At 57.0% G+C, this 27,961-nt stretch overlaps 1 protein-coding gene across 1 annotated transcript in view; it reads left to right on the forward strand.

Moving 5' to 3' along the window:
- The first annotated feature begins 2,751 nt into the window (after nt 1–2,751).
- The window catches only part of kcnc4 (potassium voltage-gated channel, Shaw-related subfamily, member 4), an 86,760-nt gene continuing 61,550 nt past the window's right edge, over nt 2,752–27,961 (forward strand). The window contains exon 1 of the mRNA XM_068057610.1: nt 2,752–3,384. Within this exon, the coding sequence (XP_067913711.1) occupies nt 2,752–3,384 (633 nt within the window). The remainder of the gene's footprint in view (nt 3,385–27,961) is intronic.

Here is a 27,961-nt window from a genome sequence, read left to right on the forward strand (position 1 = left end):
CGAATGTGGTACCATTATTCAAGAAGGATAGCAGGGATAAACCAGGTAATTACAGGCCAGTGAGTCTAACATCAGTGGTTGGGAAATTATTGGAAAAAATTCTGAGACAGGTTTGATCTCCACTTGGAGAGGCAGGAATTAATCAGGGATAGTCAGCATGGCTTTGTCAGGGGGAGATCTTGTCTAACAGATTTGATTGAATTTTTCGAGGCGGTGACTAGTTGTGTAGATGAGGGTAAAGCAGTTGATGTCATCTACGTGGACTTCAGTAAGGCTTTTGATAAGGTCCCACATGGGAGATTGGTTAAGAAGGTAAGAGCCCATGGGATCCAAGGGCAATTTGGCAAATTGGATCCAAAATTGACTTAGTGACAGGAGGCAGAGGGTGATGGTCAAGGGTTGTTTTTGCGAGTGGAAGCCTGTGACCAGTGGTGTACCACAGGGATCGGTGCTGGGACCCTTGCTGTTTCTATTGTACATTAATGATTTAGACATGAATATAGGAGGTATGATCAGTAAGTTCGCTGATGACACAAAAATTGGTGGTGTCGTAAATAGTGAGGAGGAAAGCCTTAGATTATAGGACGATATAGATGGGCTGGTAAGATAGGTGGAGCAATGGCAAATGGAATTTAATCCTGAGAAGTGTGAGGTGATGCACTTTGAGAGGACTAACAAAGCAAGGGAATATACAATGGATGGTTGGACCCTAGGAAATACAGAGAGTCAGAGGGACCTTGGGGTGCTTGTCCATAGATCACTGAAGGCAGCAGCACAGGTAGATAAGGTGGTTAGGAAGGCATATGGGATACTTGCCTTTATCAGCCGAGGTATAGAATATAAGAGCAGGGAGGTTATGATGGAACTGTATAAAACGCTAGTTAGGCCACAGCTGGAGTACTGTGTACAGTTCTGGGCACCACACTATAGGAAGGATGTGATTACACTGGAGAGGGTGCAGAGGAGATTCACCAGGGTGTTGCCTGGGCTGGAGCATTTCAGCTATGAAGAGAGACTGAAAAGGCTGGGGTTGTTTTCCTTGGAGTGGAGAAGGCTGGCGGGGGGGACCTGATTGAGGTATACAAAATTATGAGGGGCATTGACAGGATAGATAGGAAGAAACTTTTTCCCTTAGCAGAGGGGTCAATACCCAAGTGGCATAGATTTAAGGTAAGGGGCAGGAGGTTTAGAGGGGAGTTGAGGAAAAATATTTTCACCAGAGGGTGGTTGGAATTTGGAACACACTGCCTGAAGGGGTGGTAGAGGCAGGAACCCTCACAACATTGAAGAAGTATTTAGATGAGCACTTGAAACACCATAGCATACAAGGCTACCGGCCAAGTGCTGGAAAATTGGATAAGATTGGATGGGTGCTTGATGGTTGGCGCAAGTGCGTTGGGCTGAAGGGCCTGTTTCTGTGCTGTAAAACCTGATGACTCTATCTGCAATTCTCCAGTCCTCTGCCACCACCCCTGTATCTAATGAGGTTTGGAAGATTATGACCAGTGCCTCTGCAACTTCCACCCTTACTTCCCTCAGTATCCTTGGACGCATCTCATCCGCTCCTGGTGACTTATCAACTTTAAGTGCAGCTAGCTTGTCTAATACGTACTCTTTATTAATTTTTAGCCCATCCAGTGTCTCAACTACCACCTCTTACATTGACTTTGGCAGCATCTTCTTCCTTGGTAAAGACACATGCAAAGTATTCATTTAGTACCTCAGCCATGCCCCCTGCATCCATGTGTAAATCCCCTTTTTAGATTGTCACTACTCCATTTACCACCCTTTTGCCTCTAGAAGACTTTTGGGTTCCCTTTTATGTCAGCTATCAGTCTCTTTTCATACTCTGCTTCTCATTTATTTTTCCATTTCCCCTCTGAATCTTCTATATTCAGCCTGGTTGTCACTTATATTCTCCACCCGGCATTTGTTTTCCTTCTGTGTTTAAAATGTGACTCTGTGGGTGAGTACCCCAGGTTGAGAGGGATAGAGAGAGAGACCCCTCCTCATCCCCACTCCAGAGCCCGCCCCTTAGCCCCAGACCTGGATTACACTCACTCCCTCCAAGACTGACCCGCACCCTCAGAGTCCAGAGCCCAGGGTGCGGTGCCAGTAATCAGTTCCTGTACCGCCGACTCTTCAATCTCCGCAACGGGGAGAGGCGAGGCTGGAATATTTACACGGCTCACTTGCTGGAGCAGCTGGGCAGCAGCAGACATTGAACAAGCTGGATCGAAGCTTTGGCCTCATCTCTCACTTTGTGCATTCGGCATTGCTGACATTGAGTGGAGTTTCTGAGCCAGGGATTGCTCCACATTCCGGCCTCTCGTCAATCTGAGCTACAGTGGCAAATAGTTGCTGAAAGAAAGCTGCTTGTTGAAGGAGTGAATGCTATCTTTGGGGCAGGAGCAAACTATTGCCCAGTCTGAGGACAAACCCTTGGAGACAGCAAGAGAACCGTCAGATCCCCACATCTGCCATTTTCCAGGCTCTGGGAGTCTGGGAGCTGATGAACAGGTTGTTGGAATTGGAAGTGATTCCTGCAGGGAGCTGAAACTGGGAGAGAGGAGGAAGAGGTGACACTGTTATCGATCCTGGGCAGATACTGCTCCCTCTGACTTCACCTCATTCTCTGTCCATCTCCAGGAACCTGATCCGTCTTTGCACAGTCACAAGGAGCGAAAAACAGGAATTAAAGACAAACCTCCCTGGAAGGGAATTGGAGGGTAGGTGAAGACAGACTTCCCCATGATAAGCTCGGTGTGTGTCTCATCTTACCGGGGACGCAAGTCAGGGAATAAACCTCCTTCTAAACCATGTCTGAAAGAAGAGATGGGAAAGGGAGAGGAGAGCGAGAGAATCACCATTAATGTCGGTGGCACCAGACATGAGACGTACCGGAGCACCTTGCAGACCCTGCCCGGGACCCGGCTGGCATGGCTGGCAGACCCCGGTGCCCAGCGCAACTTCGACTTCGATGCCAAGTCCCGGCAGTTTTTCTTTGACCGACACCCGGGGATTTTCGCCTATGTGCTGAATTATTACCGCACGGGGAAGCTGCATTGCCCCTCGGATGTGTGCGGACCCCTGTTCGAGGAGGAGTTAGCTTTCTGGGGGCTGGACGAGACCGATGTGGAGCCTTGTTGTTGGATGTCCTACCGGCAGCACCGGGAGGCGGAGGAGGCGCTGGATATCTTCCAGGCTCCCGAGGGCACGGACACCGGCACCGAGGGGGAGGAGGACACGGATCCCGGTCCCGGTCCAGACCGCAGCCGCATCCTGGCTCTCGGGAGCCGCTCGGCTGCTGCCAACTGTTGGAAGAAGTGGCGACCCAGAATGTGGGCACTTTTTGAAGACCCTTATTCCTCGAGAGCAGCTCGGGTAAGGAAGGGGTTAAACACCCGCCTGCCAATGTCACCACCTTTTCGAGTCATTTTCTGATAAACAAACCCATTTCTTCTCGAATATTCTCACATCTCTGCATTTCTCACATTGCAATTCAGTAAAACAAATGAAAGAGAATTTTCACAGAAGTTCACTGACTCAACTCCAGCTGCAGGTTAAAAATCTTTTGCTTTGAGAGACTCAAACATTCATTTCCAGAAATCAGATTTAACAAATTAACGCGCGCTCTGTCAGGTGATTGGAATTTAATTAACAGGAATCAGCTCGGCCTCAAATAAAAAATATTTTGAAATATATTTTCTATTAATGCTAGCAGCTGTTCCTTGGAGTTTGGGAGGACCAGTAAATGATTTGGATATTCAGTGCTGGATACATAATTATTCTAAATCACAGAGAGGGAGTTTTGTGAATGATTTGGCTATAAATCTTGACTTTTTAAAGTACAATTCCAGTTTTTGAAGGATTTATCCATCAGTTTGGCATCCATTCATTGAGAGGGAGATGGAGCGAGGTGCAGAGAGAGAGAGACAGACACACACAGACAGACACACAAACAGAGACAGACAGACACAGACACAGAGAGACAGACACAGAGACAGACACACACACACACAGATGTATGCAGGCATACATACAGATATACAGATACACACAGATGCCCAGACAATGACACACACACTATCTATATAAAGATTGGGCTGCTCATAGGGACTGTGATTCTGTACAGCAGTTAACTGCGAGCAGTCTCCCTGGTTCCTTAAAGGTTTGACTCAGAGCCAGACACACAAGCTTTCTGCTTCTGAATATGGTCAGAGATAATTGAGTCAGTTACAGGATAAAATCACATTGAATTCAACAAATATCTCATGACCCAGGACAAACTTAACAAATGGTAGAATGAGCAAGCTGTCCATGACAATTAGAATAAAGTTCAGGACAGGATCACATGCCCACCTGCAGTCTTAAATTAAGATGTCGTTTGAATTCAATCAATTAATTATTGAATAGACTGAAGATGTTTAGGAAGAAAAACCACTGGATGATTTTTGAAATCCTCTGTTTATATTTTGAGTGTGTTTTCAACCTTTTCATCTGCTTAGAGAGGAGCAGTGCGATATCACTGAGATCTGGTCTCTGGATGGAGCAGTGCAATATCACTGAGATCTGGTTTCTGGATGGAGCAGTGCGATATCACTGAGATCTGGTCTCTGGATGGAGCAGTGCGATATCACTGAGATCTGGTCTCTGGATGGAGCAGTGCGATATCACTGAGATCTGGTCTCTGGATGGAGCAGTGCAATATCACTGAGATCTGGTCTCTGGATGGAGCAGTGCGATATCACTGAGATCTGGTCTGTGGATGGAGCAGTGCGATATCACTGAGATCTGGTCTGTGGATGGAGCAGTGCGATATCACTGAGATCTGGTCTCTGGATGGAGCAGTGCGATATCACTGAGATCTGGTCTCTGGCTGGAGCAGTGCGATATCACTGAGATCTGGTCTGTGGATGGAACAGTGCGATATCACTGAGATCTGGTCTCTGGATGGAGCAGTGCGATATCACTGAGATCTGGTCTCTGGATGGAGCAGTGCGATATCACTGAGATCTGGTCTCTAGATGGAGCAGTGCGATATCACTGAGATCTGGTCTCTGGATGGAGCAGTGCGATATCACTGAGATCTGGTCTCTAGATGGAGCAGTGCGATATCACTGAGATCTGGTCTCTGGATGGAGCAGTGCGATATCACTGAGATCTGGTCTCTAGATGGAGCAGTGCGATATCACTGAGATCTGGTCTCTGGATGGAGCAGTGCGATATCACTGAGATCTGGTCTCTGGATGGAGCAGTGCAATATCACTGAGATCTGGTCTCTGGATGGAGCAGTGCGATATCACTGAGATCTGGTCTCTGGATGGAGCAGTGCAATATCACTGAGATCTGGTCTCTGGATGGAGCAGTGCGATATCACTGAGATCTGGTCTCTGGATGGAGCAGTGCGATATCACTGAGATCTGGTCTGTGGATGGAGCAGTGCGATATCACTGAGATCTGGTCTCTGGATGGAGCAGTGCGATATCACTGAGATCTGGTCTCTGGATGGAACAGTGCGATATCACTGAGATCTGGTCTCTGGATGGAGCAGTGCGATATCACTGAGATCTGGTCTCTGGATGGAGCAGTACGATGTCACTGAGATCTGGTCTCTGGATGGAGCAGTGCGATATCACTGAGATCTGGTCTCTGGATGGAGCAGTGCGATATCACTGAGATCTGGTCTCTGGATGGAGCAGTGCGATATCACTGAGATCTGGTCTCTAGATGGAGCAGTGCTATATCACTGAGATCTGGTCTCTGGATGGAGCAGTACGATGTCACTGAGATCTGGTCTCTGGATGGAGCAGTGCGATATCACTGAGATCTGGTCTCTGGATGGAGCAGTACGATATCACTGAGATCTGGTCTCTGGATGGAGCAGTGCGATATCACTGAGATCTGGTCTCTGGATGGAGCAGTGCGATATCACTGAGATCTGGTCTCTAGATGGAGCAGTGCGATATCACTGAGATCTGGTCTCTGGATGGAGCAGTGCGATATCACTGAGATCTGGTCTCTGGATGGAGCAGTGCGATATCACTGAGATCTGGTCTCTGGATGGAGCAGTACGATATCACTGAGATCTGGTCTCTGGATGGAGCAGTGCGATATCACTGAGATCTGGTCTCTGGATGGAACAGTGCGATATCACTGAGATCTGGTCTCTGGATGGAGCAGTGCGATATCACTGAGATCTGGTCTCTGGATGGAGCAGTGCGATATCACTGAGATCTGGTCTCTGGATGGAGCAGTGCGATATCACTGAGATCTGGTCTGTGGATGGAGCAGTGCGATATCACTGAGATCTGGTCTCTGGATGGAGCAGTGCGATATCACTGAGATCTGGTCTCTGGATGGAGCAGTGCGATATCACTGAGATCTGGTCTCTGGATGGAGCAGTGCGATATCACTGAGATCTGGTCTCTGGATGGAGCAGTGCGATATCACTGAGATCTGGTCTCTGGATGGAGCAGTGCGATATCACTGAGATCTGGTCTCTGGATGGAGCAGTGCGATATCACTGAGATCTGGTCTCTGGATGGAGCAGTGCGATATCACTGAGATCTGGTCTCTGGATGGAGCAGTGCGATATCACTGAGATCTGGTCTCTGGATGGAGCAGTGCGATATCACTGAGATCTGGTCTGTGGATGGAGCAGTGCGATATCACTGAGATCTGGTCTCTGGATGGAGCAGTGCGATATCACTGAGATCTGGTCTCTGGATGGAGCAGTGCGATATCACTGAGATCTGGTCTCTGGATGGAGCAGTGCGATATCACTGAGATCTGGTCTCTGGATGGAGCAGTGCGATATCACTGAGATCTGGTCTCTGGATGGAGCAGTGCGATATCACTGAGATCTGGTCTCTGGATGGAGCAGTGCGATATCACTGAGATCTGGTCTCTGGATGGAGCAGTGCGATATCACTGAGATCTGGTCTCTGGATGGAGCTTTTTTTTTAAGATGGCCTTTATACCCAGGCCCCTTTTATATATTTTATGTCGAGGGGGCCTTTATTCCTCAGGCCCCCTTTATATACATTTTTTAAAAATAACTTTATTAAAAGTAGATAACTAAACCAAAACTCAAATTAAAATGCCATTCTCGGCGTCGACAATGCACTCCAGTCCCTGCGGTGCCCACCGGTCGCGGAAGGCCTCAAGCGTACCGGCGGACACCGCATGCTCCTTTTCCAGGGACACCCGGGCGCGAACCGTAACCGTGGAAGAGGGGCAGGCAATCGGGGAGGATGGACCCCCCGACGGCCCGCAGCCTGGACCTGTGAATTGCCACCTTGGCCAGGCCCAGGAGCAGACAGACGAGGAGATCCTCCTCCCGGCCCAAGCCCCTCCTACCGGGTGCCCAAAGATCAGGAGCGTGAGACTGAAGTGCAGCCAGAACTTGAGGAGCAGCCCCTTCAAATACTCAAAGAGGGGCTGCAACCTCGCACACTCCGTATATATGTGGAACACGGACTCGTCCAGGCCGCAGAAAGTACAGGCGGCCTGGGAGTCCGTGAACTTACTTAAAAGCCTATTGCACGGGACTGCTCTGTGCAGCACCCTCCACCCCAGGTCCCCGATGTAAAGGGGGACGACTCCTGCGTAGAGAGACCTCCATCGGGGTTTCTCCTCACCGCCAGATGGCAACGCGGACCGCCAGGGCGTGTCCGGCCGGCTGACGAGGGCGAGGAAGTGAAGAGTGTGCAGGAGCAGCCCATACAGGAAACCCCTCCGCACCGATTGGAATGGCACGGAGGGCATTTCTGAGAGGCGGCTCGGGTTGTGCGGGACCGGCTCCCGAGGAGGGTTTCGGGGCCTGGGTCCGATGAGCTGTTCTGGCCGAGCGGGGGTCAGCTCGGCCGGTTGCGCTCCCGAGCCCCCTCGCCACCCGCAGTGAGGGGTGCCCCGGGGGCTTCAGCTACTCCTTAGCCCGCCGGTCCGTCCCTGGATTCGGCCGCCCGGACAGCCGAGGTGCTCACCTCCGCCGGCGGGGGAGCGCCCTGACTGGAGGCGACCATGTTCCAGACTCGGAATAGATCCCAGTAAAAGACAGGCAACTCCCTCAGAGAGGCGCAACTAATGGACTCCACCGGGAGCTGCGTGTCGTCTTGAAGGCAGTGACACTGGTGGACAAAATACGTCTCCAGCGCACACCATCTGGGAGGACGCTCGACGTACAGGTATCTCTGCAGGGTCCGAAGGAGGAGTGTCGCAGCCTGGGTGCGGACGCACACCAGCAACTGGCCGCCCTCCTCGATCGGGACACTCAGGACCGCGGCAGAGACCCAGTGTTTCCTCTTGCCCCAGAAGAAATCGATGAGTTTCTTCTGGATCTTGGTGGCAAATACAGGGGGCGGGGCCAAAGCGACCAACCGGTACCACAACATGGAGGGGGCGGGGCTGGATGGAGCTGTTTTATTTTCTTTTTCTTCCAAGGTGGCCTTTATACCCCAGGCCCCTTTTATATTTTTCACGTCGAGGGGGCCTTTATTCCTCAGGCCCCCTTTGTATACATATTTACAGTTTTAAAATAACTTTATTAAAACCAGATAAATAAACAAAAAATTCAAATGGAGGGAGCTGTTTTTTTTGTACAGGGAGCTTTACTCTGTATCTAACCGCGTTTTTTTTCTTTTTTTTTCTGTCGAGGGGGCCTTTATTCCTCAGGCCCCCTTTATATATTTTTTATGTTGAGGGGGCCTTATGGAGGGAGCTGTGTGGTACCTGCCTCACTGGGGTCTGGTCTGTGGAGGGAGCTGTTTTTTTTTTTCTTTTTTTTTCTTTTTTTTACACAGTGTAAAGGGAGCTTTACTCTGTATCTAACCCCGTTTTTTTTTTTTTCTTTTTTTTTAAGGTGACCTTTATACCTCAGGCCCCTTTTATATATTTTTTATGTCGAGGGGGCCTTTATTCCTCAGGCCCCCTTTATATACATACGTATATTTTTAAAATAACTTTATTAAAACCAGATAAATAAACAAAAAACTCAAATTAAAATGCCATTCTCGGCGTCGACGATGCACTCCAGTCCCTGCGGTGCCCACCGGTCGCGGAAGGCCTCAAGCGTACCGGCGGACACCGCATGCTCCTTTTCCAGGGACACCCGGGCGCGAACGTAACCGCGGAAGAGGGGCAGGCAATCGGGGAGGACGGACCCCCCGACGGCCCGCAACCTGGACCTGTGAATTGCCACCTTGGCCAGGCCCAGGAGCAGACCGACGAGGAGATCCTCCTCCCGGCCCAAGCCCCTCCGCACCGGGTGCCCAAAGATCAGGAGTGTGGGACAGAAGTGCAGCCAGAACTTGAGGAGCAGCCCCTTCAGATACTCAAAGAGGGGCTGCAACCTCACACACTCCGTATATATATGGAACACGGACTCGTCCAGGCCGCAGAAAGTACAGGTGGCCTGGGAGTCCGTGAACCTACTTAAAAGCCTATTGCACGGGACTGCTCTGTGCAGCACCCTCCACCCCAGGTCCCCGATGTAAAGGGGGAAGACTCCCGCGTAGAGAGACCTCCATCGGGGTTTCCCCTCGCCGCCAGATGGCAACGCGGACCGCCAGGGCGCGTCCGGCCGGCTGACGAGGGCGAGGAAGTGGAGAGTGTGCAGGAACAGCCCGTACAGGAAACCCCTCCGCGCCGATTGGAATGGCACGGAGGGCATTTCCGAGAGGCGGCTCGGGTTGTGCGGGACCGGCTCCCGAGGAGGGTTTCGGGGCCTGGGTCCGATGAGCAGTTCCGGCCGAGCGGGAGTCAGCTCGGCCGGGATCGCTCCGCACTCCCGAGCCCCCTCGCCACCCGCAGTGAGGGACGTCCCGGGGGTTTCGGCTACTCCTCCGCCCGCCGGACCGTCCCCGGAGTCGGCCGCCCGGACAGCCGAGGCGCTCTCCTCCGCCGGCGGGGGAGCGCCCTGACTGGAGGCGACCATGTTCCAGACTCGGAAAAGACCCCGGATGGAGCTGTGTGGTACCTGCCTCTCTGGGGTCTGGTCTGTGGAGGGAGCTGTGTGATACCTGCCTCACTGGGGTCTGGTCCGTGGAGGGAGCTGTGAGCACTTTGCTATGTAAGTGTTTGTCATTAGGCAAGGAAAGGCCGGCAGGTGTTTTATTAGTAAAGGTACTGTGAGCCTGGAAAGAAATAGATGTGTTTTATTGTGTTTGGGGTAAAGTGCAGCTTGTAACAGGACTGTCCTCTCATTGAGGCAAAAATCAGGTGAGATGCTTCACAGAGGGGCATGCGCAGGGGTGTGCGAGGAGTTTGGGGTTACAAGTGATCAATACATGTTAAGAGAAGAGGCTTTTGAAACGGGGTGGAGAGATGGTAAAGGGAAGTGAGAGCAAACTCAGAGTAATGGTCAACAACTGAAGGCTTTGTCAGAAAGGAGGAGTAGGGGAGGGTAGATATATGGGAGGGGAATTTGGGGGGAGGAGAGCTATTTAGGGAGAGCGAGGGGAGGGGAGATTTCGAGGAGTTGAATGGTGGAGTCGTTTCGGATCTGTCAGATATGTAGGGGTGGAGGACGTTGCAAAGGTCAGTTGGATATGTCAGTGAGAGATTTGTAAGTGAGGATAGGGATGATAAAATTGTAATGCAGCTTCTCTCTCTGAGGGAAGTCTATTGATAACAGTGATTGGGGAAGCTGTGTATTATTGCTGAACAGCACGGGTTATACTGGAAAATATACAAGCTGCTCCCTTCACCAAAATATGTTTCACAAACTGTTTACATTTGTTCACAAAGGCTGCAGATAAGGTCAAAACAGCACATTATATCATCAGTTTTCGACCTTCTGCTACAATTGCTGCAGATTTTAGTCTGGAAACTATTATAAACAATAATATAAAATAATCCAGCAGACATTAAAGATTTGCCAAATGCATATTCCAATTAAGGTGATGGGCTCTTTGACGCATTAGCAACTTTTAAAAGTGTTACACTTCCCAATGAGTTCAATCCTTCATTTAGCAAATGCATTTTTGAGAAAAAAGATGAGACAAACAGTCCAGAAGGTGCTGAGTTAGACCGGTCTGTGCTGATTCCAGCAGGGGAGCTTTGAGGAGCAATTGGTCACAACACACCAGGCATGAGAGGGGAACCAGCCAAGGTCTGTGCTCAATGCCAGGCCCCTCCCTTCTCAATGTCAGACCCCTCCCTGGGAATGCCTGGCCCCTCCCTTCTCAATGCCAGGCCCCTCCCTCCTCAATGCCAGGCCCTCCTCCCTCCTCAATGCCTGGCCCCTCCCTCCTCAATGTCAGACCCCTCCCTGGGAATGCCCTGCCCCTCCCTGGCAATGCCTGGCCCCTCCCTCCTCAATGCCAGGCCCCTCCTTCCCTCCTCAATACTCGGCCCCCTCCCTCCTCAATACCAGGCCCCCTCCCTCCTTGGCCCTGTAAAGCAGGGAAGAGGGTCTCACTGAAAGAAGCAACCAATTCACAACAGCCTGGCTTCCATGATGGTTTAATGTGTTTTACTAGTCACTAGTGGAGTACACAGAACAGAAAGGATCCAGAATCAACTTGTCCTTTTAGCGGAGTTACCTATTTTCAGACTGAGCAGGCTGGGGCTATTTTCTCTAGAATTATGCTTTATTCTCTCCAGGTCAGTCAGGGTTTCAGGGAGTGAAGGTGGCAGAAGTGGGAGTTTTGACATTAAAGTGAGTTTAAAGAATGTCTTATGAATATAAGTTTTAGAAAGTAAATAAATACAAAGTTGTACTGTTCACATGACTTCTTGAGGAAATCTTTTGTTTATTTTAGAAAAGAAGGTGAAATTAGAATCATAGTGTTAAACAGCACAGAAACAGGCCCTTCGGCCCATCGTGAAATTAGCAGGTGAAGATACAAAAGAGCTGGAGAGAGAAGGGGGTTTATTTGGGAACTGGTTTCATTTAACAAGAGGCTGAGGAAGGGGTGGCTGAGAGGGATGTGCAGCCCCACGGAGACAGATTGATAAATCGGGTTTTAACCACTGAGCAGGAAGAGAGAGGGGAAAGTGGGAGGAGATTGCATCTTAGAAAGATTAAGAAGGAAGTTCAGAGGAAGAATGACGAAATGAGTATTGATAAAATCAAGAGAGATAATAAAGGTTGCAACAGAGGGAGTTGGGGCTGGGAATGCTGGGGAGGGTGTGTGTGCAAACACAGACTCCTTTCCCAGTTGTGATCCTCGCTGGATACAAGTGTGGAATGAACAAAGAACAGTACAGCACAGGAACAGGCCATTCGGCCCTCCAAGCCTGCGCCGATCTTGATGCCTGTCTAAACTAAAACCTTCTGTACTTCCGGGGTCCGTATCCCTCTATTCCCTTCCTATTCATGTATTTGTCAAGATGCCTCTTAATCATCACTATCGTACCTGCTTCCACCACCTCCCCCGGCAGCAAGTTCCAGGCACTCACCACCCTCTGTGTAAAGAACTTGCCTTGCACATCCCCTCTAAACTTTGCCCCTCGCACCTTAAACCTATGTCCCCTAGTAACTGACTCTTCCACCCTGGGAAAAAACTTCTGACTATCCACTCTGTCCATGCCGCTCATAACTTTGTAAACCTCTATCATGTCGCCCCTCCACCTCCGTCGTTCCAGTGAAAACAATCCGGGTTTATCCAACCTCTCCTCATAGCTAATGCCCTCCAGACCAGGCAACATCCTGGTAAACCTCTTCTGTACCCTCTCCAAAGCCTCCACGTCCTTCTGGTAGTGTGGCGACCAGAATTGCATGCAATATTCTAAGTGTGGCCTAACTAAAGTTCTGTACAGCTGCAGCATGACTTGCCAATTTTTATACTCTATGCCCCGACCGATGAAGGCAAACATGCCATATGCCTTCTTGACTACCTTATCCACCTGCATTGCCACTTTCAGTGACCTGTGGACATGTACGCCCAGATCTCTCTGCCTGTCAATATTCCTAAGGGTTCTGCCATTTACTGTATACTTCCCACCTGTATTCGATCTTCCAAAATGCATTACCTCACATTTGTCCGGATTAAACTCCATCTGCCATTTCTCCGCCCAAGTCTCCAACCGATCTATATCCTACTGTATCCTCTGACAGTCCTCATCACTGTCCGCAACTCCTCCAACCTTTGTGTTGTCCGCAAATTTACTAATCAGACCAGCTACATTTTCCTCCAAATCATTTATATATACTACAAACAGCAAAGGACCCAACACCGATCCCTGCGGAACACCACTAGTCACATCCCTCCATTCAGAAAAGCACCCTTCCACTGCTACCCTTTGTCTTCTATGACTGAGCCAGTTCTGTATCCAAATTGCCAGCTCACCTCTGATCCCGTGTGACTTCACCTTTTGTACCAGTCTGCCATGAGGGACCTTGTCAAAGGCTTTACTGAAGTCCATATAGATAACATCCACTGCCCTTCCTTCATCAATCATCTTCATCACTGCCTCAAAAAACTCAATCAAATTAGTGAGACACGGCCTCCCCTTCACAAAACCATGCTGCCTCTCGCTAATAAGTTCATTTGTTTCCAAATGGGAGTAAATTCTGATCCGAAGAATCGGACTCAACAGGGCAGAGGTGATGTGTAACTGCACTCGATGCCAGTGATAGTCTGTGCCTGCTCACAAAACAAGTTTTCATCAGCTAATGAGGGAGCGGCACACCATTTGTGTGCATGTTGTGCCCATCTGAAAGAAACAATGTATTAATTGTATCTCAACATCCAGCAATTAACAGAAATGCACTCCCCTGGCTCCCGAATCCCCTGGCTCCCGACTCCCCTGGCTCCCGAATCCCCTGGCTCCCGACTCCCCTGGTTCCCGAATCCCCTGGCTCCCACTCCCCTGGCTACCGACTCCCCTGGCTACCGACTCCCCTGGCTCCCGAATCCCCTGGCTCCCGACTCCCCTGGCTCCCGAATCCCCTGGCTCCCGACTCCCCTTCCTCCCGACTCCTCTGCTCCGGACTCCCATGGCTCTCAACTCCCCTGGTTCCCGGCTCCCCTGTTTCCCGGCTTCCCTGGCTCCCAACTCCCCTGGTTCCTGACTCTCTTGGCTCCCGACTCCCCTGGTTCCCAACTCCCCTGGCTCCAGACCCCTCGGCTCCCAATTCCCCTGGTTCCTGACTCTCTTGGCTCCCGACTCCCCTGGTTCCTGACTCGCCTGGCTCCCGGCTCCCCTGGTTCCCGGCTCCCCTGGTTCCTCACTCCCCTGGCTCGTGACTCCCCTGGTTCCTGGCTCCCCTGGTTCCCGGCTCCCCTGGCTCCCGACTCCCCTGGATCCCGACTTCTCGGCTCCTGACTCCCCTGGTTCCTGGCTCCCCAGGCTCCCGACTCCCCTGGCTCCTGACTCCTCGGCTCCCGACTCCCCTGGCTCCTGACTCCTCGGCTCCCGACTCCCCTGGTTCCGGGCTCCCCTGGTTCCTGAATCCCCTGGCTCCTGGCTCCCCTGCTCCCGACTCCTCTGGCTCCCGACTCCTCGGCTCCCGACTCCCCTGGCTCCCGACTCCCCTGGCTCCCAGCTCCAATGGTTCCCGACTCCCCTGGCTCCTGACTCCTCGGTTCCCGACTCCCCTGGTTCCTGGCTCCCCTGGTTCCTGAATACCCTGGCTCCTGGCTCCCCTGCCCCCGACTCCCCTGGCTCCCGACTCCTCGGCTCCCGACTCCCCTGGTTCCTGACTCCCCTGGCTCCCGACTCCCCTGCCTCCCGACTCCTCGGCTCTGGACTCCCCTGGTCCTGTCTCCCGACTCCTCGGCTCTCGACTCCCCTGGTTCCTGGCTCCCCTGGTTCCTGGCTCCCCTGGTTCCTGACTCCCCTGGCTCCCGACTCCCCTGGCTCCCGACTCCTCGGCTCCCGACTCCCCTGGTTCCCGGCTCTCCTGGTTCCAGACTCCCCTGGCCGCCGGCTCCCCTGGCTCCCAACTCCCCTGGCTCCCAACTCCACGACTCCCGACCCCCCTGGTTCCTGGCTCCTTTGGTTCCTGGCTCCTCTGGCTCCCGACTCCCCTGGCTCCCGACTCCTCGGCTCCCGACTCCCCTTGTTCCTGGCTCCCCTGGTTCCTGACTCCCCTGACTCCTGACTCCTCTGGTTCCTGGCTCCCTTGGTTCCTGACTCCCCTGACTCCTGACTCCCCTGGTTCCTGGCTCCCCTGGTTCCTGATTCCCCTGGCTCCCGACTCCCCTGGCTCCCGACTCCTCGGCTCCTGACTCCCCTGGTTCCTGGCTCCCCTGGTTGCTGACTCCCCTGGCTCCCGGCTCCCCTGGCTCCCGACTCCCCTGGTTCCTGGCTCCCCTGGTTCCTGGCTCCCCTGGTTCCTGATTCCCTTGGCTCCCGGCTCCCCTGGCTTCCGAGTCCCCTGGCTCCCGACACCCCTGGCTACCGACTCCCCTGGCTCCCGACTCCCCTGGCTACCGACTCCCCTGGCTCCTGACTCCCCTGGCTACCGACTCCCCTGGCTCCCGACTCCCCTGGCACCCGACTCCCCTGGCTTCCGACTCCTCTGGCTCCTGACTGCCCTGGCTCTCAACTCACCTGGCTCTCGGCAGCCCTATTTCCTGGCTCCGCTGGTTCCTGGCTTCCCTGGTTCCTGACTTCCCTGGCTCGCGACTCCCCTGGTTCCTGGCTCCTCGGCTCCCGCCTCCCCTGGCTCCCGACTCCTCGGCTCCCGACTCCCTTGGTTCCTGACTCCCCTGGTTCCTGGCTCCCCTGGTTCCTGACTCCTCGGCTCGCGACTCCCCTGGTTCCTGGCTCCTCGGCTCCCGCCTCCTCTGGCTCCCGACTCCTCGGCACCCGACTCCCCTGGTTCCCGACTCCCCTGGTTCCCGACTCCCCTGGCTCCCGACTCCCCTGGCTCCTGACTCCTCGGCTCCCCGCTCCCGACTCCCTTGGCTCCTGGCTCTCGACTCCCCAGGCTCCTGACTCCTCGGTTCCCGACTCCCCTGGTTCCTGGCTGCCCTGGTTCCTGAATACCCTGGCTCCCGACTCCTCGGCTCCGGACTCCCCTGGTCCTGTCTCCCGACTCCTCGGCTCTCGACTCCCCTGGTTCCTGGCTCCCCTGGCTCCCGACTCCCCTGGCTCCCGACTCCTCGGCTCCCGACTCCCCTGGTTCCCGGCTCTCCTGGTTCCAGCCTCCCCTGGCCCCCATCTCCCCTGGCTCCCAACTCCCCTGGCTCCCAAATCCTCGACTCCCGACTCCCCTGGTTCCCGGCTCCACTGGTTCCTGGCTCCACTGGCTCCCGACTCCCCTGGCTCCCGACTCCTCGGCTCCCGACTCCGCTGGCTCCCAGCTCCCCTGGTTCCTGACTCCCCTGACTCCTGACTCCCCTGGTTCCTGGCACCCCTGGTTCCTGACTCCCCTGGCTCCCGACTCCCCTGGTTCCTGACTCCCCTGACTCCTGACTCCCCTGGCTCCCGGCTCCCCTGGTTCCTGGCTCCCCTGGTTGCTGACTCCCCTGGTTCCCGGCTCCCCTGGCTCCCGACTCCCCTGGTTCCTGGCTGTCCTGGTTCTCGACTCACCTGGCTCCCGACTCCCCTGGCTACCGACTCCTCGGCTCCCGACTCCCCTGATTCCTGGCTCCCCTGGTTGCTGACTCCCCTGGCTCCTAACTCCCCTGGCTCCCGGCTCCCCTGGCTCCCGACTCCCCTGGTTCCTGGCTCCCCTGGTTTTCGACTCACCTGGCTCCCGACTCCCCTGGCTCCCGACTCCTCGGCTCCCGACTCCCCTGGTTCCTGGCTCCCCTGGTTGCTGACTCCCCTGGCTCCTGGCTCCCGACTCCCCTGGTTCCTGGCTCCCCTGGTTCCTGATTCCCTTGGCTCCCGGCTCCCCTGGCTTCCGAGTCCCCTGGCTCCCGACTCCTCGGCTCCCGACTCCCCTGGTTCCCGACTCCCCTGGCTCCCGACTCCCCTGGCTCCTGACTCCCCTGGTTCCTGGCTCCGCTGGTTCCTGGCTCCCCTGGTTCTCGACTCACCTGGCTCCCGACTCCCCTGGCTCCCGACTCCTCGGCTCCCGACTCCCCTGGCGCCCGGCTCCCCTGGCTCCCGACTCCCCTGGTTCCTGACTTCCCTGGCTCCCGACTCCCCTGGCTCCCGACTCCTCGGCTCCCGTCTCCCCTGGTTCCTGTCTCCCCTGGCTTCCGACTCCCCTGGCTCCCGTCTCCTCGGCTCCTGACTCCCCTGGTTCCTGATTCCCCTGGCTCCCGACTCCCCTGGCTCCCGACTCCCCTGGCTCCCAACTCCCCTGGTTCCTGGCTCCCCTGGTTCCTGGCTCCCCTGGCTTCCGACTCCCCTGGCTCCTGACTCCTCGGCTCCTGGCTCCCCTGGTTCCTGACTCCCCTGGCTCCCGACTCCCCTGGCTCCCGGCTCCAGTGGTTCCCGACTCCCCTGGCTCCTGACTCCTCGGTTCCCGACTCCCCTGGTTCCTGAATACCTTGGCTCCTGGCTCCCCTGCCCCCGACTCCCCTGGTTCCTGACTCCCCTGGCTCCCGACTCCCCTGGTTCCTGACTCCCCTGGATCCCGACTCCCCTGCCTCCCGACTCCTCGGCTCTGGACTCCCCTGGTCCTGTCTCCCGACTCCTCGGCTCTCGACTCCCCTGGTTCCTGGCTCCCCTGGCTCCCGACTCCCCTGGCTCCTGACTCCTCGGCTCCCGACTCCCCTGGTTCCCGGCTCTCCTGGTTCCAGACTCCCCTGGCCCCCGGCTCCCCTGGCTCCCAACTCCCCTGGCTCCCAACTCCTCAACTCCCGGCCCCCCTGGTTCCTGGCTCCTTTGGTTCCTGGCTCCTCTGGCTCCCGACTCCCCTGGCTCCCGACTCCTCGGCTCCCGACTCCCCTGGTTCCTGGCTCCCCTGGTTCCTGACTCCCCTGACTCCTGACTCCTCTGGTTCCTAGCTCCCTTGGTTCCTGACTCCCCTGGCTCCCGACTCCCCTGGTTCCCGGCTCCCCTGGTTCCTGACTCCCCTGGTTCCCGGCTCCCCTGGCTCCCGACTCCCCTGGTTCCCGGCTCCTCTGGCTCCCGACTCCCCTGGCTCCCGACTCCTCGGCTCCCGACTCCCCTGGTTCCTGACTCCCCTGACTCCTGACTCCTCTGGTTCCTGGCTCCCCTGGTTCCTGACTCCCCTGGCTCCCGACTCCACTGGTTCCTGGCTCCCCTGGTTCATGGCTCCCCTGGTTCCTGGCTCCCCTGGTTCCTGATTCCCCTGGCTCCCGACTCCCCTGGCTCCCGACTCCTCGGCTCCCGACTCCCCTGGTTCCTGGCTCCCCTGGTTGCTGACTCCCCTGGCTCCTGGCTCCCGACTCCCCTGGTTCCTGGCTCCCCTGGTTCCTGGCTCCCCTGGTTCCTGATTCCCTTGGCTCCCGGCTCCCCTGGCTTCCGAGTCCCCTGGCTCCCGACTCCTCGGCTCCCGACTCCCCTGGTTCCCGACTCCCCTGGCTCCCGACTCCCCTGGCTCCCGACTCCCCTGGCTCCCGGCTCCAGTGGTTCCCGACTCCCCTGGCTCCTGACTCCTCGGTTCCCGACTCCCCTGGTTCCTGAATACCTTGGCTCCTGGCTCCCCTGCCCCCGACTCCCCTGGTTCCTGACTCCCCTGGCTCCCGACTCCCCTGGTTCCTGACTCCCCTGGATCCCGACTCCCCTGCCTCCCGACTCCTCGGCTCTGGACTCCCCTGGTCCTGTCTCCCGACTCCTCGGCTCTCGACTCCCCTGGTTCCTGGCTCCCCTGGCTCCCGACTCCCCTGGCTCCTGACTCCTCGGCTCCCGACTCCCCTGGTTCCCGGCTCTCCTGGTTCCAGACTCCCCTGGCCCCCGGCTCCCCTGGCTCCCAACTCCCCTGGCTCCCAACTCCTCGACTCCCGACCCCCCTGGTTCCTGGCTCCTTTGGTTCCTGGCTCCTCTGGCTCCCGACTCCCCTGGCTCCCGACTCCTCGGCTCCCGACTCCCCTGGTTCCTGGCTCCCCTGGTTCCTGACTCCCCTGACTCCTGACTCCTCTGGTTCCTGGCTCCCTTGGTTCCTGACTCCCCTGGCTCCCGACTCCCCTGGTTCCCGGCTCCCCTGGTTCCTGACTCCCCTGGTTCCCGGCTCCCCTGGCTCCCGACTCCCCTGGTTCCCGGCTCCTCTGGCTCCCGACTCCCCTGGCTCCCGACTCCTCGGCTCCCGACTCCCCTGGTTCCTGACTCCCCTGACTCCTGACTCCTCTGGTTCCTGGCTCCCCTGGTTCCTGACTCCCCTGGCTCCCGACTCCACTGGTTCCTGGCTCCCCTGGTTCATGGCTCCCCTGGTTCCTGGCTCCCCTGGTTCCTGATTCCCCTGGCTCCCGACTCCCCTGGCTCCCGACTCCTCGGCTCCCGACTCCCCTGGTTCCTGGCTCCCCTGGTTGCTGACTCCCCTGGCTCCTGGCTCCCGACTCCCCTGGTTCCTGGCTCCCCTGGTTCCTGGCTCCCCTGGTTCCTGATTCCCTTGGCTCCCGGCTCCCCTGGCTTCCGAGTCCCCTGGCTCCCGACTCCTCGGCTCCCGACTCCCCTGGTTCCCGACTCCCCTGGCTCCCGACTCCCCTGGCTCCTGACTCCCCTGGTTCCTGGCTCCGCTGGTTCCTGGCTCCCCTGGTTCTCGACTCACCTGGCTCCCGACTCCCCTGCAGGCTGCAGTGAACGGGCCTCTGGCGCGGGGTCCTGCACTGTGGCTCAGAAGGGAAGGAGGGAGAACGGGAGAGCACTAGTCATCGGGGACTCGATGGTGAGGAGTACCGACAGGCGGTTCTGTGGGCGCAAGCGAGACGCACGGATGGTTTGCTGCCTCCCTGGTGCCAGGGTCCGTGATGTTTGTGATCGCGTCTTCAGGATCCTTAAAGGGGAGGGGGAGCAGCCAGAGGTCGTGGTGCACATTGGCACCAACGACGTAGGAAGGAAGGGTGGCACAGATGTTAGAAGTGAGTTTAGGGAGTTAGGCTGGAAGCTGAAAGCTCGGACGGACAGAGTTGTTATCTCTGGTTTGTTGCCGGCGCCACGTGATAGTGAGGCTAGGAATAGGGAGAGAGCACAGCTGAACACGTGGCTGCAGGAATGGTGTAGGAGGGAGGGCTTCCAGTTCTTGGATAATTGGACTGCATTCTGGGGAAGATGGGACCTGTTCAAACAGGACGGGCTGCATCTGAACCAGAGGGGCACCAATATCCTGGGAGGGAGGTTTGCTAGTACTGTTCGGGAGGGTTTAAACTAGTTTGGGAGGGGGATGGGAACCGGACTTGTAGTCCAGGGACCAGTGGGTCCACTCAGAAAGACAAAGAGTGTAGTGAGGTATTGGGGAAGGTAGTACTGTCACAGAGGACAGATGGGCACGGAGAAGGGTTAAAGTGCGTATACTTCAACGCAAGAAGCATCAGGAATAAGGTGAGTGAATTGAAGGCGTGGATGGGCACTTGGGACTACGATGTTGTGGCCATCACTGAAACGTGGATAGGTGAGGGGGAGGAATGGTTCTTGGAGGTACCTGGTTATAGATGTTTTCATAAGATTAGGAATGGTGGTAAAAGAGGTGGGGGGGTGGCATTGTTAGTTAGAAATAGTGTAACAACTGCTGAAAGAATTTTCGAGGAGGATCTGCCGACTGAGGCACTGTGGATTGAGGTCAGGAACAGGAAAGGAGCAGTCACCTTGATGGGAGTTTTCTATCGGCCCCCCAATAGCAGCAGGGAGGTGGAAGAGCAGATTGGGAAACAGATTTTGGAAAGGAGCAGAAGTCACAGGGTAGTAATTATGGGGGATTTCAACTTCCCAAATATTGATTGGCAACTCTTTAGATCGAATAGTTTGGATGGGGTAGTGTTTGTGCAGTATGTCCAGGAAGCTTTTCTGACTCAGTATGTAGACTGCCCGACCAGAGGGGAGGCAATATTGGATTTGGTACTAGGTAATGAACCAGGGCAAGTGATAGAGCTGTTGGTGGGCGAGCACTTTGGAGATAGTGATCACAATTCTGTAGCATTCACTGTGGTAATGGAGAGGGATAGGTATGTGCAACAGGGCAAGGTTTACAATTGGGGGAAGGGTAGATATGATGCTGTCAGGCAGGAACTGAGGAGCATAAGTTGGGAGCATATGCTGGCAGGGAAGGGCACGGTCGAAATGTGGAACTTTTTCAAGGAGCAGATAGTAGGGGCCATTGATAAGCATGTCCCTGTCAGACAGGGAAGGGATGGTCATGTGAGGGAACCGTGGTTGACAAGAGAGGTTGAGAGTCTTGTTAGGAAGAAGAAGGATGCGTATATAAGGTTGAGGAAAAAGGGCACAGGCATAGCTCTGGAGGGATACAAGATGGCCAGGAAGGATCTGAAGAAAGGGATTAGGAGAGCTAAGAGAGGGCATGAAAAATGCTTGGCGGGTAGGATAAAAGAAAACCCCAAGGCCTTTTACGCGTATGTCAGAAATATGAGGATGACTAGGGGGACCGTAGGTCCGGTCAAGGACAATAGCGGGAGACTGTGTGTTGAGCCGGAAGAGATAAGTGAGGTTTTGAATGAGTACTTCTCTTCGGTATTTACGAATGAGAAGGGGTGTATTACTGAAGAGGACGGTGTGAAACAGACTGGTAAGCTCGAGGAAGTGCTCGTTAGGAGGGAAGATGTGTTGGGGTTTTTGAATAACTTGAAGATAGACAAGTCTCCCGGGCCTGACGGGGTATATCCAAGGATGTTATGGGAAGCAAGGGATGAAATTGCAGAGCCGCTGGCAATGATCTTTTCATCTTCTCTGTTGACGGGGGTGGTACCAGGTGATTGGAGGGTGGCAAATGTTGTGCCCCTGTTCAAGAAAGGAAATAGGAACAACCCTGGGAATTACAGGCCAGTTAGTCTTACTTCGGTGGTAGGCAAGTTGATGGAAAAGGTGCTGAGGGATAGGATTTCTGAGCATCTGGAAAGACACTGCTTGATTCGGGACAGTCAGCACGGTTTTGTGAGGGGTAGGTCTTGCCTCACAAGCCTGATTGAATTCTTTGAGCAGGTGACCAAGCAAGTGGATGAGGGTAAACCAGTGGATGTGGTGTACATGGATTTTAGTAAGGCATTTGATAAGGTCCCCCATGGTAGACTTATGGAGAAAGTCAGGAGGCATGGGATAGTGGGGAATGTGGCCAGTTGGATTAAGAATTGGCTAACTGATAGAAGGCAGAGAGTGGTCTTAGATGGTAAATACTCAGCCTGGAGCCCAGTTACCAGTGGCGTGCCGCAGGGATCAGTTCTGGGTCCTCTCCTGTTTGTGATTTTTATTAACGACTTGGATGAGGAAGTCGAAGGGTGGGTCAGTAAATTTGCAGATGATACAAAGGTTGGTGGAGTTGTGGATACCGAGGAGGGCTATTGTCGTCTGCAAAGGGACTTGGATAGGTTGCAGTGCTGGGCTGAAAAGTGGCAGATGGAGTTTAACCCTGAAAAGTGTGAGGTCGTCCATTTTGGAAGGACAAACACGAATGCAAAATACTGGGTTAACGGTAGGGTTCTTGGGCATGTGGAGGAGCAGAGAGACCTTGGGGTCTATGTGCATAGATCGTTGAAAGTTGCAACTCAAGTGGATAGGGCTGTGAAGAAGGCATATGGGGTGTTAGCGTTCATTAGCAGAGGGATTGAATTTAAGAGCCGTGAGGTGATGATGCAGCTGTACAGGACCTTGGTAAGGCCTCATTTGGAGTACTGTGTGCAGTTCTGGTCGCCTCATTTTAGGAAGGATGTGGTAGCCTTGGAGAGGGTGCAGAGGAGATTTACCAGGATGTTGCCTGGAATGGAGAATAAGTCTTACGAGGAAAGGCTGAACATTCTAGGCCTCTTCTCATTAGAACGGAGAAGGATGAGGGGTGACATGATAGAGGTTTATAAGATGATCAGGGGAATAGATAGGGTAGACAGTCAGAAACTTTTTCCCCGGGTGGAGCAAAGCGTTACAAGGGGTCATAAATTTAAGGTGAAGGGTGGGAGATATAAGGGGGATGTCAGGGGAAGGTTCTTTACCCAGAGAGTGGTCGGGGCATGGAATGCCTTGCCTGGGGAAGTTGTTGAGTCAGAAACTTTAGGGACTTTCAAACGGCTTTTAGATAGGTATATGGATAAAGGAGAATGATGGGGTATAGATTAAATTGTCCTTGACAGAGGACAAAGGATCGGCACAACATCGTGGGCCGAAGGGCCTGTTCTGTGCTGTATTTTTCTATGTTCTATGTTCTATGTTCCCCTGGCTCCCGACTCCTCGGCTCCCGGCTCCCCTGGCTCCCGACTCCCCTGGTTCCTGACTTCCCTGGCTCCCGACTCCCCTGGCTCCCGACCCCTCGGCTCCCGTCTCCCCTGGTTCCTGGCTCCCCTGGTTCCTGTCTCCCCTGGCTTCCGACTCCCCTGGCTCCCGTCTCCTCGGCTCCTGACTCCCCTGGTTCCTGATTCCCCTGGCTCCCGACTCCCCTGGCTCCCAACTCCCCTGGTTCCTGGCTCACCTGGTTCCTGGCTCCCCTGGCTTCCGACTCCCCTGGCTCCTGACTCCTCGGCTCCTGGCTCCCCTGGTTCCTGACTCCACTGGCTCCCGACTCCCCTGGCTCCCGGCTCCAGTGGTTCCCGACTCCCCTGGCTCCTGACTCCTCGGTTCCCGACTCCCCTGGTTCCTGAATACCTTGGCTCCTGGCTCCCCTGCCCCCGACTCCCCTGGCTCCCGACTCCTCGGCTCCCGACTCCCCTGGTTCCTGACTCCCCTGGCTCCCGACTCCCCTACCTCCCGACTCCTCGGCTCTGGACTCCCCTGGTCCTGTCTCCCGACTCCTCGGCTCTCGACTCCCCTGGTTCCTGGCTCCCCTGGCTCCCGACTCCCCTGGCTCCCGACTCCTCGGCTCCCGACTCCCCTGGTTCCCGGCTCTCCTGGTTCCAGACTCCCCTGGCCCCCGGCTCCCCTGGCTCCCAACTCCCCTGGCTCCCAACTCCTCGACTCCCGACCCCCCTGGTTCCTGGCTCCTTTTGTTCCTGGCTCCTCTGGCTCCCGACTCCCCTGGCTCCCGACTCCTCGGCTCCCGACTCCCCTGGTTCCTGGCTCCCCTGGTTCCTGACTCCCCTGACTCCTGACTCCTCTGGTTCCTGGCTCCCTTGGTTCCTGACTCCCCTGGCTCCCGACTCCCCTGGTTCCCGGCTCCCCTGGTTCCTGACTCCCCTGGTTCCCGGCTCCCCTGGCTCCCGACTCCCCTGGTTCCCGGCTCCTCTGGCTCCCGACTCCCCTGGCTCCCGACTCCTCGGCTCCCGACTCCCCTGGTTCCTGACTCCCCTGACTCCTGACTCCTCTGGTTCCTGGCTCCCCTGGTTCCTGACTCCCCTGGCTCCCGACTCCACTGGTTCCTGGCTCCCCTGGTTCATGGCTCCCCTGGTTCCTGGCTCCCCTGGTTCCTGATTCACCTGGCTCCCGACTCCCCTGGCTCCCGACTCCTCGGCTCCCGACTCCCCTGGTTCCTGGCTCCCCTGGTTGCTGACTCCCCTGGCTCCTGGCTCCCGACTCCCCTGGTTCCTGGCTCCCCTGGTTCCTGGCTCCCCTGGTTCCTGATTCCCTTGGCTCCCGGCTCCCCTGGCTTCCGAGTCCCCTGGCTCCCGACTCCTCGGCTCCCGACTCCCCTGGTTGCCGACTCCCCTGGCTCCCGACTCCCCTGGCTCCTGACTCCCCTGGTTCCTGGCTCCGCTGGTTCCTGGCTCCCCTGGTTCTCGACTCCCCTGGCTCCCGACTCCTCGGCTCCCGACTCCCCTGGCGCCCGGCTCCCCTGGCTCCCGACTCCCCTGGTTCCTGACTTCCCTGGCTCCCGACTCCCCTGGCTCCCGACTCCTCGGCTCCCGTCTCCCCTGGTTCCTGGCTCCCCAGGTTCCTGTCTCCCCTGGCTTCCGACTCCCCTGGCTCCCGTCTCCTCGGCTCCTGACTCCCCTGGTTCCTGATTCCCCTGGCTCCCGACTCCCCTGGCTCCCAACTCCCCTGGTTCCTGGCTCCCCTGGTTCCTGGCTCCCCTGGCTTCTGACTCCCCTGGCTCCTGACTCCTCGGCTCCTGGCTCCCCTGGTTCCTGACTCCCCTGGCTCCCGGCTCCCCTGGCTCCCGACTCCCCTGGCTCCCGGCTCCAGTGGTTCCCGACTCCCCTGGCTCCTGACTCCTCGGTTCCCGACTCCCCTGGTTCCTGGCTCCCCTGGTTCCTGGCTCCCCTGCCCCCGACTCCCCTGGCTCCCGACTCCTCGGCTCCCGACTCCCCTGGTTCCTGACTCCCCTGGCTCCCGATTCCCCTGCCTCCCGACTCCTTGGCTCTGGACTCCCCTGGTCCTGTCTCCCGACTCCTCGGCTCTCGACTCCCCTGGTTCCTGGCTCCCCTGGCTCCCGACTCCCCTGGCTCCCGACTCCTCGGCTCCCGACTCCCCTGGTTCCTGGCTCCCCTGGTTCCTGACTCCCCTGACTCCTGACTCCTCTGGTTCCTGGCTCCCTTGGTTCCTGACTCCCCTGGCTCCCGACTCCCCTGGTTCCCGGCTCCCCTGGTTCCTGACTCCCCTGGTTCCCGGCTCCCCTGGCTCCCGACTCCCCTGGTTCCCGGCTCCTCTGGCTCCCGACTCCCCTGGCTTCCGACTCCTCTGCTCCCGACTCCCCTGGTTCCTGACTCCCCTGACTCCTGACTCCTCTGGTTCCTGGCTCCCCTGGTTCCTGACTCCCCTGGCTCCCGACTCCACTGGTTCCTGGCTCCACTGGTTCATGGCTCCCCTGGTTCCTGGCTCCCCTGGTTCCTGATTCCCCTGGCTCCCGACTCCCCTGGCTCCCGACTCCTCGGCTCCCCACTCCCCTGGTTCCTGGCTCCCCTGGTTGCTGACTCCCCTGGCTCCTGGCTCCCGACTCCCCTGGTTCCTGGCTCCCCTGGTTCCTGATTCCCTTGGCTTCGGCTCCCCTGGCTTCCGAGTCCCCTGGCTCCCGACTCCTCGGCTCCCGACTCCCCTGTTTGCTGACTCCCCTGGCTCCCGACTCCCCTGGCTCCTGACTCCCCTGGTTCCTGGCTCCGCTGGTTCCTGGCTCCCCTGGTTCTCGACTCACCTGGCTCCCGACTCCCCTGGCTCCCGACTCCTCGGCTCCCGACTCCCCTGGCGCCCGGCTCCCCTGGCTCCCGATTCCCCTGGTTCCTGACTTCCCTGGCTCCCGACTCCCCTGGCTCCCGACTCCTCGGCTCCCGTCTCCCCTGGTTCCTGGCTCCCCTGGTTCCTGTCTCCCCTGGCTTCCGACTCCCCTGGCTCCCATCTCCTGACTCCCCTGGTTCCTGATTCCCCTGGCTCCCGACTCCCTTGGCTCCCAACTCCCCTGGTTCCTGGCTCCCCTGGTTCCTGGCTCCCCTGGCTTCCGACTCCCCTGGCTCCTGACTCCTCGGCTCCTGGCTCCCCTGGTTCCTGACTCCCCTGGCTCCCGACTCCCCTGGCTCCCGGCTCCAGTGGTTCCCGACTCCCCTGGCTCCTGACTCCTCGGTTCCCGACTCCCCTGGTTCCTGGCTCCCCTGGTTGCTGACTCCCCTGGCTCCTGACTCCCCTGGTTCCTGGCTCCGCTGGTTCCTGGCTCCCCTGGTTCCTGACTCCCCTGGCTCCCGACTCCACTGGTTCCTTGCTCCCCTGGTTCATGGCTCCCCTGGTTCCTGGCTCCCCTGGTTCCTGATTCCCCTGGCTCCCGACTCCCCTGGCTCCCGACTCCTCGGCTCCCGACTCCCCTGGTTCCCGACTCCCCTGGCTCCTGACTCCCCTGGTTCCTGGCTCCGCTGGTTCCTGGCTCCCCTGGTTCTCGACTCACCTGGCTCCCGACTCCCCTGGCTCCCGACTCCTCGGCTCCCGACTCCCCTGGCTCCCGGCTCCCCTGGCTCCCGACTCCCCTGGTTCCTGGCTCCGCTGGTTCCTGGCTCCCCTGGTTCCTGGCTCCCCTGGTTCCCGGCTCCCCTGGCTCCTGACTTCCCTGGCTCCCGACTCCTTGTTTCCCGACTCCTCGGCTCCCGACTCCCCTGGCTCCCGACTCCTTGTTTCCCGACTCCTCGGCTCCCGACTCCCCTGGTTCCTGACTCCCCTGGTTCCTGGCTCCCCTGGTTCCTGACTCCCCTGGCTCCCGACTCCCCTGGCTCCCGATTCCCCTGGTTCCTGACTCCCCTGGCTCCCGACTCCCCTGGCTCTCGACTCCTTGTTTCCCGACTCCTCGGCTCCCGACTCCCCTGGCTCCCGACTCCTTGTTTCCAGACTCCTCGGCTCCCGACTCCCCTGGCTCCCGACTCCTTGTTTCCCGACTCCTCGGCTCCCGACTCCCCTGGCTCCCGACTCCTTGTTTCCCGACTCCTCGGCTCCCGACTCCCCTGGTTCCTGACTCCCCTGGTTCCTGGCTCCCCTGGTTCCTGACTGCCCTGGCTCCCGACTCCCCTGGCTCCCGATTCCCCTGGTTCCTGACTCCCCTGGCTCCCGACTCCCCTGGCTCTCGACTCCTTGTTTCCCGACTCCTCGGCTCCCGACTCCCCTGGCTCTCGACCCCTCGGCTCCCGACTCCCCTGGTTCCTGGCTCCCCTGGCTCCCGACTCCCCTGGCTCCTGATTCCCTTGGCTCCCGACTCCCCTGGCTCCCGACTCCTCGGCTCCCGACTCCCCTGGCTCCTGATTCCCCTGGTTCCTGGCTCCCCTGATTCCGGGCTCCCCTGGCTCCTGACTCCCCTGGCTCCTGATTCCCCTGGTTCCTGTCTCCCCTGGTTCCTGGCTCCCCTGGCTCCTGACTCCCCTGGCTCCCGGCTCCCCTGGCTCCCGACTCCTCGGCTCCCGACTCCCCTGGTTCCTGAATCCCCTGGTTCCTGACTCCCCTGGCTCCCGGCTCCTCTGGTTCCAGACTCCCCTGGTTCCTGACTCCCCTGGTTCCTGACTCCCCTGGCTCCCGGCTCCTCTGGTTCCTGACTCCCCTGGTTCCTGATTCCCCTGGCTCCCGGCTCCCCTGGTTCCTGAATCCCCTGGCTCCTGGC

This window comes from Heterodontus francisci, chromosome 25 (genome assembly GCF_036365525.1).
Source record: "Heterodontus francisci isolate sHetFra1 chromosome 25, sHetFra1.hap1, whole genome shotgun sequence".
Lineage (NCBI taxonomy): Eukaryota > Metazoa > Chordata > Chondrichthyes > Heterodontiformes > Heterodontidae > Heterodontus > Heterodontus francisci.